General features: G+C 42.7%; 1 protein-coding gene across 1 annotated transcript; it reads right to left on the bottom strand.

Moving 5' to 3' along the window:
- Nucleotides 1-560: 560 nt before the first annotated feature.
- stx6 (syntaxin 6) lies at nucleotides 561-14,401 on the bottom strand. Its single transcript, XM_070908707.1, has 8 exons — nucleotides 14,264-14,401; nucleotides 7,374-7,543; nucleotides 7,170-7,264; nucleotides 6,885-6,944; nucleotides 3,281-3,409; nucleotides 2,540-2,646; nucleotides 2,067-2,161; nucleotides 561-1,585 (listed from the first exon to the last, which is right to left on the bottom strand). Exons 1-8 carry the CDS (start codon nucleotides 14,296-14,298, stop codon nucleotides 1,509-1,511), a joined length of 768 nt encoding a protein of 255 aa, XP_070764808.1. The 5' UTR covers nucleotides 14,299-14,401; the 3' UTR covers nucleotides 561-1,508.
- Between the last annotated feature and the right edge of the window lie 367 nt (nucleotides 14,402-14,768).

Here is a 14,768-nt window from a genome sequence, read left to right as displayed (position 1 = left end):
ACAAGCAGTTACTTCACTCACTAACCTTGAGGACTGCACATCCTGCTGGTGCTTCACATTAAAAGCCTAGCAGGAACCGTCTGGTTTGAACTATATATGGTACAGGAAGCGTAAAATAAACCGTTAGAGGAAACAAAATAAAAAATAAATTCAGATTCAGTCATTTAAGTCAATAAAACAAAAAACACACAAATTGTAAACAGAAAAACCACAAAAACATCAACAGAAACAGGAAATTTTAGTGTTCTTACAATAATTCTCCAAAAGATTATTTTCTTTCCACAAACCATCAATGAGCTCCAATTAGAGTTCAACCAGGTTTAAACCTGAAGTAAACCGGACTGATATTAACATGGAGTTAAAACTGGAATTCAAATTGAGGATGAAACTGGGTTTAAATGGAGAAAAAATGAAGTTGGAATTGCACTTAACTTGAAATTAAACTGGAGCTTAACTGGAGTTTAAGATGTTCTTTAACGTTAAAGAGGGTTAAGAGTTTAAAAGGAGTAAAAATGAAGGTATTCAAATCAATCAATCAATTAAACTAGAGTTAAAGCGGAGTTAAACTGGAGTGGAAATGGTTATTTTCAGCCCTTTAAATAAAACATCCACACAAACAAACATTTTCTAAAACATGAAACATCAAATGGTTTGACCTTTGACCTCTACAATGATTTTAACAGTCAAACACTCAAAGAACCAAAGTGCCTTTTCAGTCCCGCTCAGAGGGAAGAGAACGTCCAGAAGAGTCCTGCAAAGTCTTGTACATAGATTGTGGTCCAGTAAAGTCTGTCTGTGATATCAGAGTCCAGTAGAGTCCAGTAACTGGTTCAAACTGACCAACAAGCTTTTGGTTTCCAGATTTTAAATAGTTAACAAGTTCTTCTTTCATTTAATTTTAATTATTTAGAGAAGTGATTTTAGTTTCATGCAGACTCAATAAAAACAAGTTCAGTTTCACTAAAACTAACTACTAACAGTTAAATTGTTGTGTTGTTGTTGTTAAACTATATTAAACACGGTTTATATGTAACAGCAAATTTTGAGGTGAACTGATTGTTCTTTTAGGTTTCAGTCTACTGTTTTTCCAGGAGCTTGATTGGCTGATTGTTCTCTGACTCCTCAGGTGTAGATCTATAAATGAGAAGGTTCTCTGATGGAGGTGGACGTCACTCAGAGTTTAACAACATCAAATCCCAGAATGCTTTACTTCCAGAGTCTTATTGTCCTAAACATCTTAAGTCCAGCTGTCTCGGGAGCAGGACTTTTTGCTTTTTTAATTTTTGTTTCATCGTTTCTGACAAAGTGAACCACCAGAGTCCAGTTCAGTCAAGAAGAGTCCAGGAGCATCCAGTAAAGTCGAGTAGAGTACAGTAGAGTCCGGGAGAGCTCAGTAAAGCTCAGCAGAGTTCAGTAGAGTGCAGCAGAGTCCAGGAGAATTCAGTGAAGTCCAGTAGAGTCCAGTAGACACAGCATTAAGACGAGTTCTGTGCTGACAGGACGATCAATCAGAGGATGAAGAAGAGGAGGATGACGATGAAGAGGATGGCGAGCAACACGCCGATAGCACACCACTGACGACGATCTGTTGAAACACAGACTGTTAACTATCAACTAATTAACTATGAATATCAGCTATTACAAACTATAACTTAAACCACTGATGAGTGTTAATAACTAGATCATCCAATCAGAACAGAGACTGACGCTCTAATACAGGTGAGTTATTGATTAAAGTAACCTGATTAATGTTACTCAGATTCTGTTTCTGATACCTAATCAATACTGATCACATTAGACAGAGTACTAAAATCTGGTCTAACAGAAACCTAAAACCGGTTCAGTTGAGGACAAACTGGAGTAAGCACCTTCAGAGGGGAAAACTATTATTCTATTATTTTATTTCTGTCTCTACTTATAAAGAGTCAGTCTCAACCTACTCTACATGTAAAGAGTCATGAGATTACTTTTGTTGTGATTTGGCGCTATATAAATAAAACTGAATTGAATTGAACTACTCCAGTAGAAACACTGAAGGTGACATCATGTGTTGCCAGGCAGATTACCACTTGTCATGTGAGATACTTTGGCCAGTTTCTTCATGACGTTGTCCAATCTGGACTGAGTGTTGTCCACCTCATGACTGAAGTCGTCCAACATCCTGCAGGAAAAGCACAAAATGACTTAACAAGTCTGACCACCAGAGGACATCTCCTACTTTAAAACAAGGTCCTGTTTTTACACCGATCATCTCCTGTTGTTGTTACCCACCTCCTGTTGTTGTCCCCCACCTCCCGTTGTTGACCACTACCCCCCGCTGTTGTCCCCCACCCCCCCTTCCGTTGTAGGCCACCACCTCCCGCTGTTCCACCATGCTAACTGTTGCCAACACACAGAAACTAAAAAATGGCTGTTTGATCAGTCCAAGAAGTGTGACGTTAATCAGTTTTTAGAAATTAATGTAAAACGTAGAGGATTCTCAGTGATGATGTATCTGAAAGTTGTTAGTAATGAATGTGGTGAATGTTTAAGTTCTTACACAGCCTGTTCGTCCAGCTCCATGCCAATCCTCTCTGACATGTTCTTCAGGACTCCGATTGTTCCCGACACGAGCTCCAGCTGTTCATCCTGTTGCTCTGCTATCAGCTGATACAAACAAACACTCATATTATGAAAGAAGTGAAGATACCGAGGGTGCCAGCTGGTGCAAACCACAGCCAATCAAAAAACTCCTTAGAATCATAAGTGAGCAATGTGTACATCTACCACATCTATAATTTTTATTTACCTCCTTAGGGGCCAGTTAGTTTTCATGTTAGGTTCTCTACACGTAGATAACAATAGAGCCCCTTATATAACAAAACCTTGGCATAGAGGCAGAGATATGCTGCAAAGAAGGGTCACATTTTAGTAGTGCATTTGTATCGGGGAGCGTGAACCTGTTGGATTCTCTGTTAATCAGAACCTGGTTATTTAAATGCACACCTGATGGCAATCAAGCACAGAGCAAATCTGATGAAGCAACATGTGAAACGCATAGTTTTCTCCTTTTTGTTGTAATCTGTCAATAAAATGGTGTCAATCCTACCATCCTGGTGTGTGCTGAAATTAAATAATTTTTTGGTTTACTATTATCATTGCTTTATTTGAATCCATCAATTACATATTTTGTTTTCCTTTTTATTACAGTATCCAAAACATTCTCTTATTACCATACTGATATTGCATCATTCCTCAGAGGTCTGTTATTGGCTGTTTTATTGGTGAGGTGTTACTGTACCTGCTGCTGGACCTGCTGCTCCTCAATAAACTGAGAGTTGGCGTTCTGCAGTTGCCGATCTAGTCGGCTGTATTTATCAGGGCCGGGCTGCCAGATTGGACCCTGAGCACCGCGCTCACCGAACAGAGCCTGGTCATCACAACAACACAAACACACACTGTCAAACATTTTACATCAGCAGGAGCTCTATGTCTACACAGGGACTTACCATACCAGAATCAGAATCAGAAATACTTTATTGATCCCCGGGGGGAAATTGTACAGTACCGGTGCTCCCATTGAAGATTAGAAAGCAGCATAAATTTAGAAATAAAAGTATGTACAAAATATAAAAATGAGAAATAGAAAATAAAAATATACACATTTACAATATTTGTAGTGAAATATAAGTGAAAAATAAAAGTAAATAATATATAAAACAGCAATGTATATGTATCTCTATATATACACTATATTGCCAAAAGTATTGGCTCACCTGCCTTGACTCGCATATGAACTTAAGTGACATCCCATTCTTAATCCATAGGGTTTAATATGACGTCGGTCCACCCTTTGCAGCTATAACAGCTTCAACTCTTCTGGGAAGGCTTTCCACAAGGTTTAGGAGTGTGTTTATGGAAATTTTTGACCATTCTTCCAGAAGCGCATTTGTGAGGTCACACACTGATGTTGGACGAGAAGGCCTGGCTCTCAGTCTCCGCTCTAATTCATCCCAAAGGTGTTCTATCGGGTTGAGGTCAGGACTCTGTGCAGGCCAGTCAAGTTCATCCACACCAAACTCTCTCATCCATGTGTTTATGGACCTTGCTTTGTGCACTGGTGTACAGTCATGTTGGAACAGGAAGTGGCCATCCCCAAACTGTTCCCACAAAGTTGGGAGCATGGAATTGTCCAAAATCTCTTGGTATGATGAAGCATTCAGAGTTCCTTTCACTGGAACTAAGGGGCCAAGCCCAGCTCCTGAAAAACAACCCCACACCATCATCCCCCCTCCACCAAACTTTACACTTGGCACAATGCAGTCAGACAAGTACCGTTCTCCTGGCAACCGCCAAACCCAGACTCGTCCATCACATCGCCAGATGGTGAAGCACGATTCGTCACTCCAGAGAACGCGTCTCCACTGCTCTAGAGTCCAGTGGTGGCGTGCTTTACACCACTGCATCCGACCCTTTGCATTGCACTTGGTCAGAGTGTCCCAGTGCAGCGCGGGTGACGGCGTGAAAAGCGTTACTGACTGTGGTGTAACAGTGATCCAGAGTGTTCCCCTCCCTGGTGGGGCATTTAATAAACTGTTTGTATTTGGGGAGTTCGTGTCTGAGTTCGTGTCTATATCCTCAAAGAACTTACCCTAATCTTATACTTACCTCCAGGGACCAACCCTACCCTCATCCTAACCTCCAGGGACCTCCATGTATCTCCAGTGGACCTACCCTATCCGTACTATAACCTCCATGTACCTAACCCTATCCTTATCCTAACCCAAAGGACCTTCAGGGACATACAGTGCATCCGGAAAGTATTCACAGCGCTTCACTTTTTCCACATTTTGTTATGTTGCAGCCTTATACCAAAATGGATTAAATTCATTTTTTTCCTCAAAATTCTACACACAACACCCCATAATGACAACGTGAAAAAAGTTTTTTTGAGATTTTTGCAAATTTATTAAAAATAAAAAACCTGAGAAATCACATGTACATAAGTATTCACAGCCTTTGCTCAATACTTTGTTGATGCACCTTTGGCAGCAATTACAGCCTCAAGTCTTTTTGAATATGATGCCACAAGCTTGGCACACCTATCTTTGGGCAGTTTCACCCATTCCTCTTTGCAGCACCTCTCAAGCTCCATCAGGTTGGATGGGAAGCGTCGGTGCACAGCCATTTTCAGATCTCTCCAGAGATGTTCAATCGGATTCAAGTCTGGGCTCTGGCTGGGCCACTCAAGGACATTCACAGAGTTGTCCTGAAGCCACTCCTTTAATATCTTGGCTGTGTGCTTAGGGTCGTTGTCCTGCTGAAAGATAAACCGTCGCCCCAGTCTGAGGTCAAGAGCGCTCTGGAGCAGGTTTTCATCCAGGATGTCTCTGTACTTTGCTGCATTCATCTTTCCCTCTATCCTGACTAGTCTCCCAGTTCCTGCCGCTGAAAAACATCCCCACAGCATGATGCTGCCACCACCATGCTTCACTGTAGGGATGGTATTGGCCTGGTGATGAGCGGTGCCTGGTTTCCTCCAAACGTGACGCCTGGCATTCACACCAAAGAGTTCAATCTTTGTCTCATCAGACCAGAGAATTTTGTTTCTCATGGTCTGAGAGTCCTTCAGGTGCCTTTTGGCAAACTCCAGGCGGGCTGCTATGTGCCTTTTACTAAGGAGTGGCTTCCGTCTGGCCACTCTACCATACAGGCCTGATTGGTGGATTGCTGCAGAGATGGTTGTCCTTCTGGAAGGTTCTCCTCTCTCCACAGAGGAACTCTGGAGCTCTGACAGAGTGACCATCGGGTTCTTGGTCACCTCCCTGACTAAGGCCCTTCTCCCCCGATTACTCAGTTTAGATGGCCGGCCAGCTCTAGGAAGAGTCCTGGTGGTTCCGAACTTCTTCCACTTACGGATGATGGAGGCCACTGTGCTCATTGGGACCTTCAAAGCAGCAGAAATTTTTCTGTAACCTTCCCCAGATTTGTGCCTCGAGACAATCCTGTCTCGGAGGTCTACAGACAATTCCTTTGACTTCATGCTTGGTTTGTGCTCTGACATGCACTGTCAACTGTGGGACCTTATATAGACAGGTGTGTGCCTTTCCAAATCATGTCCAATCAACTGAATTTACCACAGGTGGACTCCAATTAAGCTGCAGAAACATCTCAAGGATGATCAGTGGAAACAGGATGCACCTGAGCTCAATTTTGAGCTTCATGGCAAAGGCTGTGAATACTTATGTACATGTGATTTCTTAGTTTTTTATTTTTAATAAATTTGCAAAAATTTCAAAAAAAACTTTTTTCACATTGTCATTATGGGGTGTTGTGTGTAGAATTTTGAGGAAAAAAATTAATTTAATCCATTTTGGAATAAGGGTGTAACATAACAAAATGTGGAAAAAGTGAAGCGCCGTGAATACTTTCCGGATGCACTGTACCATACCATCATCCTACAGGGGTCTCCAGAGAATGGTGGACTTGGTTTCAAGATATTGGGGACTTGCAAGGGTGTTTCCTGACATGGGTTTCATTAGATAATCAGGGGTTAGTTGAAGAGGTTTCAAGGATTACAGAGATCTGTGAAGATGTCCATGGACTTCTGAAGAGGTATCTATCACCAAGTTTCAGGATCTTTGAAGGTTTTTTGTTTTAAGGGATCTTTTGAGGGACTTCATCGGTCTCAGAAAAGGGGTCTTTTAAGAGGTTTGAGATTTCTGCGTTTTCCAAAGCATTTTTTGTGTTAATGTAATGTCAGTGATACTTTGTTTTAATTAGAAAACAAATCAACAGACCAACTCTTTAAAGTCTAACAGAATAACACATCTGTAGACAGGTAGACCTGTAGTTAGGCTACCAGAGTGTGTGCAGTGTTGTGTACTTCACGTGTGTGCAGTCACCTGTTTGTTCTTTTTGTCCGCTGAGGCAGCAGGTGGACTTGACATCTGCTCTTTCATTTCCTTCAAGAGAAACAGTCAGCCAGCAGCCAATCAGATCAATCAATTCTTCAGATACACCGCAACCAATTAGATAATTTCTAATCAAATCAGCCAATAGCAGCAAACCCACAGCTAAATAAAGAAGCTGTTACATGTTGACCCCCCCCCCCCCCCGTGAAACTTCACCTGAGCAGGTGTCAACAGACAAACTGGTGAGTTTTAACTGATATTGTAAATGAAGTGTACCTTGACAGTCTGTCTGGTGCTGGTGATGAAAGCTTTCCTCTTCGAAAGCTCTGCTGTGTCCAGGTTGAACTTCTTTGGGTTAGACTCAACGATACGTTAACTGACAGTTAAGAAACACGTTTATCTTTAAATGTTTACATTTCAAATCTCTGAACTCACAAACAATAAAAGCACACATCACAAATGTCATTGTTTAAAGGATATTGATGGTCTCATCTAGGTCCTCCAGGTCCCACTCGATGGAGCGCAGACTGTTCCTCAGCTCATTGGTCGTCCAGTCCATTTCCTCCTTGGAGGCTCCGCCCCCCTCCTGCAGTAGCTCGTTCCATCTGTGATGGAGGCTCTGAGCTGCGTTCACTGCCTTCTGTACCTCACTGTTAAAAAAGAAACGTGTGACATCTGTGACAAAGTGGAATCTACTTAACAGAAGACTTAGTAATGAAAATAGGAATGCAGTAAAAACATACAGCAACTACTTCCTCATCTTTATTATTATTAACATAACATATAAATAAGCTGGTTTAAGTCGTATTTATCAGATCAATATCACTTTGTACATGTTAACGATGAATCCTCCATGTACGCCAAAGTCAGTCATGGAGTTCCACAAGGTTCTGTGCTTGGACCAATATTATTCACCTTATATTTGCTTCCTTTATGAGATATTATTAGAAAACACTCCAAAAACTTTCATTGCTATGTGGACGACACCCAGTTATATCTATCGATCAAGCCAGAAGGACCTCATCAGCACTGTTCCCTCTAAGCTGCGCGCCTGCGCAATTGCGCACTGCTGACATGGTCTCCGCGCACAGAAAATCTACACTGCGCACAAAATAAAACTCCAAACTGAACTGAAAATAAAATAAAAATATAACAATTCATTCTGTGCTATTTTTCAATGTGAGTCAGTGAGTGGCCGTTGACTGGCTGCTCCAGCGAATGATGCGATTCACATACTGTAGGTATTTACGCAGCAGTCGCAGCTAATCAACGTCATTGACAGGCGTTCTTATGTGCAGCCACCGGTGTTTTAGCTAGCAAAGCGGTGTAGCCGATGTGGATGAAAGACACGCTAATGATGCTAAGTTCTGCTTATGTCGACCCTTTCTAATAATGGCAAAACGAACGGGCAGGGGCACATCCCCTCACCATGCCAAAGTAAAAAAGAAATGTGGTTCTTTTAAGATGGAATGGCTGTCGGAATATGTCCAAACAGAAGAAAAAACTGTGAAACTGGGGGAGATAGAAATACCAGTGAGATTACTTGTTTTATTCATAGGCTCTGTGATCACTTGGATGCTCGTTTTCCAGAGGATGAATTAAAGGAGTGGTCAGCATTTGACATTGAGGCATTGAGCTCAGACATCAGTTTTGATTATGGAGCAGCAGACATTGCCACACTGACAAAGAAGTATGAGGCCATTCTCCACCACCCACATTCCTTGGAGGTCATTAACAGTGAATATGCTGAATTCAAGTACATAATGAGGCAAAAACTTAAACAAGGGTCAATCAGCACATTCTCAGATATGGTGGCTGCAACACTAAAATGTGAGGAGCTAAAACACATCTCACAGCTTGTGGATATTTGTGCTACATTTCAGGCATCTAGTGCAGATTGTGAAAGAGGCTTTAGTTTAATGAATCGCATCAAAACAGCATCCAGAAATCGTCTTGAAGTGGACCATTTGGACCAGCTGATGCGCATAAAGTCAAAGCTGCAAGCAGGCGAGGCCATCAACCTGGACAACGTGTACAACCATTGGAGATGTGACAAGGACAGACGGGAAAATTAAGGTGAATTTTTTTTCTCAGTCTTTTGTACTTATTCTAGTGTCATGTATTAAGAATTTTCATCTATAATGGCTAATAATCATTAAATGCTATTACCATGAGTAGTAGAAATGCTAATAAAAACTTTTTAATTATATATTTTACAGAGTTAATGAAATTTTACAGTATCACATGCTTGTGCTACAGCACACGTCATTGTGCAAAATGTGAAAGTTTTAATGTGAAAAAATGTTTGTCACTAAAAGGTGAACATGTCTCAATTCTTCCAGAGCAGGAGCCCCACCCTGAAGAAGGACTTTCTCACCCATTGTGAAAGAAGCAGGCAGGGGTTTAAAACTGGGACAAAGTGTGAAACCATTTGAGAAGTGAGAAGGCCACACAGGAAAAATAAGGGGAAATCTATGTCCTCAATCAGATTTGTGTTAATCTAGTGTCATTTATTTACAATTTTCATTCATGGATATTGATCATTAAATACTGGCCCTAGTGTATGACTAGTAGAAATGCAAAAAATTGTGTCATTATATGCTGTATTTTGCAGACAGAGTTGCAGGACTGTCTCTCAGATCACAGTAGAACAATCTCACCCAGTGCACAGCAGGAGCTTCACACACTGGCTCATACTTATAATACAAGTCTAAGCTTTATAATAAAAATGTTAAGTGTGTTTTCAAAACTGGAGTTTACAGTTGGCTTGGTTTGGTGGGCATGTTTTGCCATAGCTAAAATTAAATATTTATACTTCCAATAGCGTTAACATACTACACAAGTCATGAACAAGATTTTTATCATTTTCATTGTAAGTGGGATAAAGCACTTAATTAAAAGTATTCTAACAGAAATGTAAATGCTGTAATTTGATTCTTTTTATAAACCATGTAACTTGGAGGGATGCGATGCTGGCGTGACCACAGTGCACACGTCTGATGTTGCTCACAGTGGTCCAAGGGACTGCTCACCGAGTGTGTGTGTTTGCTCTGACACATGAAAAATTAGAGGGAACATTGCTCATCAGTTAGCTAAGCTCCATGCCTTAAAGCCATAAAGACCTGGATGACCTGCAATTATCTGATGTTGAACTAGGACAAGACAGAAGTTATTGTTCTTGGCCCTGAACACCTCAGAAACATAGTATCTAAGGACATTGTTACCCTAGATGGCATTGCCCTGGCCTCCAGCGCCACTGTGAGGAATCTCGGAGTTGTCTTTGATCAGGACGTCCTTTAACTCTCATGTAAAACAAACTTCAAGGACTGCCTTCTTTCACCTTCGTAACATTGCAAAAATCAGGAAGATCCTGTCTCAAACAGATGCAGAAAAATTAGTCCATGAATTTGTCACATCTAGACTGGATTATTGCAATTCCTTATTATGAGGCTGTCCCAATAAGTCCCTGAAGACTCTCCAGTTAATCCAGAATGCTGCGGCTCGTGTACTGACAGGAACCAGGAAAAGAGATCAGATTTCTCCTGTATTAGCTTCTCTGCAATGGCTTCCTGTACAATCCAGAATAGAGTTTAAAATCCTTCTCCTGACCTACAAAGCTCTTACTGGTCAGGCACCATATTATCTTAAAGAGCTCATAGTACCCTATTACCCCACTAGAGCACTACTCTCCCAGAATGCAGGGTTGCTTGTGGTTCCTAGAGTCTCCAAAAGCAGAACAGGAGCCAGAGCCTTCAGCTATCAAGCTCCTCTCCTGTGGAACCAGCTCCCAGTTTGGGTCTGGGAGGCAGACACACTCTCTACTTTTAAGAGTAGGCTTAAAACTTTGCTTTTTGATAACGCTTATAGTTAGGGCTGGCTCAGGCCTGCCTGGACCAGCCCCTAGTTATGCTGCTATAGGCCTAGACTGCTGGGGGACTTCCCGTGATGCACTGAGCTTTCCTCCTCTCTCTCTCCATCTTTACACATTCATGTCCCTCCAATGCATGTTACTAACTTTATATCTTCCCGGAGTTTCTTCGTGCTTCCTCGTCTCACAGGTTCCTGTTCCTGGTATGCCTGACGGCTGCCGCCATGGGCCCACTTGGCTCTGATCACTACAGTTATTATTGTTAGTCGTAGTTCTGTTACTATTAAAGTTGTTATTGCTATTATTAACCATATTTCAGTTATTATTACAGCTGTAACTACCATTATCAGTCATATTTCCATTATTATTATAATCATAGTTGCTATGGCTACTGCTGGTGCTGCTGTACATCTCTGCCTGTCTGTCTGTCTGTGTTTCTCTCTCTCGCCCACCTAGAGTGTGGTTCTGCTCGAGGTCTCTGCCTCTGCCTCTTAAAGGAAGTTTTTCCTCTCCTCTGTCTCCATAATGCTTCTCATGGTGGGAATCGTTGGTCTCTGTAACAACATTATAAAGAGTCGGTCTAGACCTGCTCTATTTGTAAAGTGTCATGAGATGACTTTTGTTGTGATTTGGCGCTATGTAAATAAAATGGAATTGAATTTAATTATTACACACTTTTTACTTGGACATGAGAGGGTTGGATTAATACAGACTCGAGAAAGTGTGAATCTGTCCTTTAATGCTGCTGTCATGTCTAAATAAATACTGAAGCAACATTTACTGACAGACACCAAAAACACTTCATTATGATTATGAACACAGACGTTACTGATTCAGGAGTGTTAGATGTCCTGCTGGATTAAAACATATGAATCAAACTGTTCCCTGTCTGAATTTCTACAGTGAATTATCTAGAATTAAAAAGATGTAGTTTATTTAAAAATAGTTTTAAATGGCCCTGCAGTTTGCCTACAGAGCCAACAGTTCTGTGAGGACTGCTGCGTACCAACTCGGACCAGGGTTATAACAACAACAAACCCTGGTTCACAGCAAGACTGCGACAGCTGAGGTTGGAAAAGGAAGAGGCGTTTAAGAGTGGCAACAGAGCGTAGTTTAAGGAAGCCAAGTACAAGTTTAGCAAGGCTGTGAGGGAAGCTAAACGACTGTACTCAGAGAGACTACTAGACCAGTTCTCCTCCAACGACTCTGCTTCTGTGTGGAGGGGGCTCAGGCAGATCACCAACTACAAGCCAAGAGCCCCCAACTCTGCTAACGACCGACGCCTCGCCAACAGCCTCAACAACTTCTACTGTCGCTTTGACAGACAATGGGACAGTCCTGACACCATCACTCACCAGCCCCCCCCCTCATCACACCTGGGGCTGAACTCTCACACCTCTTACCACCACAGCTGCCCCCCACAGTGCCCATTTGAACGCCTGGTCTTGTCCCACCTCAAATTCATTACTGACCCTCTGCTGGACCCCCTGCAGTTCGCCTCCAGAGCCAACAGGTCTGTAGACGACGCCGTCAACTTGGACTCTGCCAGGATCCTGTTTGTGGACTTCAGCTCTGCCTTCAACACGATCGTCCCGGCTCTTCTTCAGGACAAGCTCTCCCAGCTGAACGTGCCTGACCCCACCTGCAGGTGGATCACAGATTTCCTGTCTGACAGGAAGCAGCACGTGAAGCTGGGGAAAAAACGTCTCAGACTCGCGGACGATCACCACTGGCTCCCCTCAAGGCCGTGTTCTTTCTCCTCTACTCTTCTGCCTGTACACCAACAGCTGCACCTCCAGTCACCAGTCCGTCAAGCTCCTGAAATTTGCGGACGACACCACCCTCATCGGACTCACCTCTGGAGAGTATGAGTCTGCCTACAGGAGGGAGATTGACCACCTGGTGACCTGGTGCAACAGCAACAACCTGGAGCTTAACGCTTCAAAGACAGTGGAGATGGTTGTAGACTTCAGGAAGAGCGCAGCCCCACCCGCCCCCATCACCCTGTGTGACTCTCCAGTGGACACTGTGGAGTCCTTCCGTTTCCTGGGCTCCATCATCAGCCAGGACCTCCGGTGGGAGCTGAACATCAGCTCCCTCATCAAGAAAGCCCAACAGAGGATGTACTTCCTGAGGCAGCTGAGGAAGTTTAACCTGCCACAAACAATGCTGGTTCACTTCTACACTGCCATCATAGAGTCCATCCTCACCTCCTCCATCACTGTCTAGTACGCTGCTGCCTCCACCAAGGACAGACGCAGACTGCAGCGTATCATCCGCTCTGCAGAGAGGGTGATCGGCTGCAACCTCCCATCTCTTCAGGACCTGTACTCCTCCAGGACCCTGAGGAGAGCAGGGAAGATCGCTGCTGACCCCTCCCACCCCGGACACCATCTGTTTGACCCCCTCCCCTCTGGCAGGAGGCTGCAGTCCATCAGGACCAAAACCTCCCACCACAAAAACAGTTTCTTCCCCTCTGCAGTCAACCTGACAAACTTACATCGACCCCCCCCCCCCCCCCCCCCCCACGAACACAAACACAAGTTATACGTTATATTAACGTACATCAGCCCTGTCCCCCGTGTTACATTAATGCACCCACCCCCTACTGGACACTTTATCTGGACACTTTACTTTATTTTGGTCACTACACTGTTGTTATTGTTATTTATCTTATCTTATTTTTACTTCTATTCTTATTTTACCTTTTATATTCAACATATTTGTTGTCAAAACAATAGCACCTTCAGACCACGGCAAATTCCTTGTAATGTATGTTACTTGGCAATAAACAGTTTCTGATTCTGGTTCTGTAGACAATGCAGTAAACATGGCTCTCCACTTCATTCTCGAGCACCTCGACTCCACAGGAACTTATGCCAGGATCCTGTCATAGAATGAACTTTTGCACATCCCTGCACAAAACGGCGCAGCTCTTTAATTTAAATAACTTAAATAATTATTGTCAATTTTTGGTTTTATATTTAACACCGTGCTTCTTGGCTGCAGTACCTTTCTTTCTACTTACTATGCTATTGTTATGCACCAAAACACTGAGACAAATTCTTTAGATGTGAACACCTACTTACAATAAAGTTAATTTTGATTCTGAAATATCTGAGCTTGATGTTTCACAGAGAAAACTTGCTGCTGTTTGCTTTAAAATAATAGAATCTGACATTTAATTCTACTGTGGACTTAACTGAACTCAGACCTGATGTGATCACATTAAAATTTTTATCTGATAATAAACACTGACTTTGACTTTAGCGTCACAGCAACATGCTAACATGCTAACTCACTCACATAACACCGATAGCTAACGTTAGCATTACGGTTAGCTAGCTGCTTAGCTGTCTGCTGCTAAACCACAAATCCAAACTGGTTCCCGCCTCTGCGGCTACATTGAATATCGATTAGTTACCAGCTTTCTGCATGCTAACACTGGCCGTTAGCCCACTGTTAGCATTAGCTTGGTTAGCACGGTGTAAACAATTCTGACCCCTTGACGACGAAGAACGGGTCTTCCATGGACATGTTGCTGGATCGGGTTCAGTTGCAGCGGAGCTCCATCACACAGACTCTCAACTCTGGATCCCTTAAACACGACGTGGACGTTATTCACTTAGTCTCTGATTAAACTGTGTTCATCTCCAACAGACCTGCTGCTGCTAACTCCGCTTTGTTTACATGCAGCAGCGGCTTCCGCAGCGGAAATGACCCCGTGACGTCACACACAATTGGGTCAGGTTGGGTCGGGTCGGGTCTTCTTCTTCTTCTTCTTCCCTCTCCGTATGGGCACTTTGTTTGCTCTTGCTCTACTTTGCATCAGCTGATCAATAGTATCACAGTCTATAGATTTAATGATGAATCAGCTGATCAATAGTATCTCAGTCTGTAGATTTAATGATGAATCAGTTGATCAATAGTATCATTTGTCCAGTCATATTTTGTTCAAGTTCATTATCGCTGTATTAAATATTGTATTGTATAAATGTATTGATAAG

Source organism: Enoplosus armatus, chromosome 7 (assembly GCF_043641665.1).
Source record: "Enoplosus armatus isolate fEnoArm2 chromosome 7, fEnoArm2.hap1, whole genome shotgun sequence".
In the NCBI taxonomy this organism is placed as follows: domain Eukaryota; kingdom Metazoa; phylum Chordata; class Actinopteri; order Centrarchiformes; family Enoplosidae; genus Enoplosus; species Enoplosus armatus.
This window is presented reverse-complemented; position numbering and strand designations above follow the sequence as displayed.

Bases quoted from the DNA above. Each gene is read 5' to 3' on its own strand.
- stx6 (XM_070908707.1), bottom strand. From the start codon at position 14,298: ATGTCCATGGAAGACCCGTTCTTCGTCGTCAAGGG. The intron at 3,410-6,884 runs GTGACTGCACAC...TGTGATGACCAG, and splicing joins CGGACAAAAAGAACAAACAG to GCTCTGTTCGGTGAGCGCGG. The intron at 1,586-2,066 runs GTAATCTGCCTG...GTGTTTCAACAG, and splicing joins AGTATCTCACATGACAAGTG to ATCGTCGTCAGTGGTGTGCT.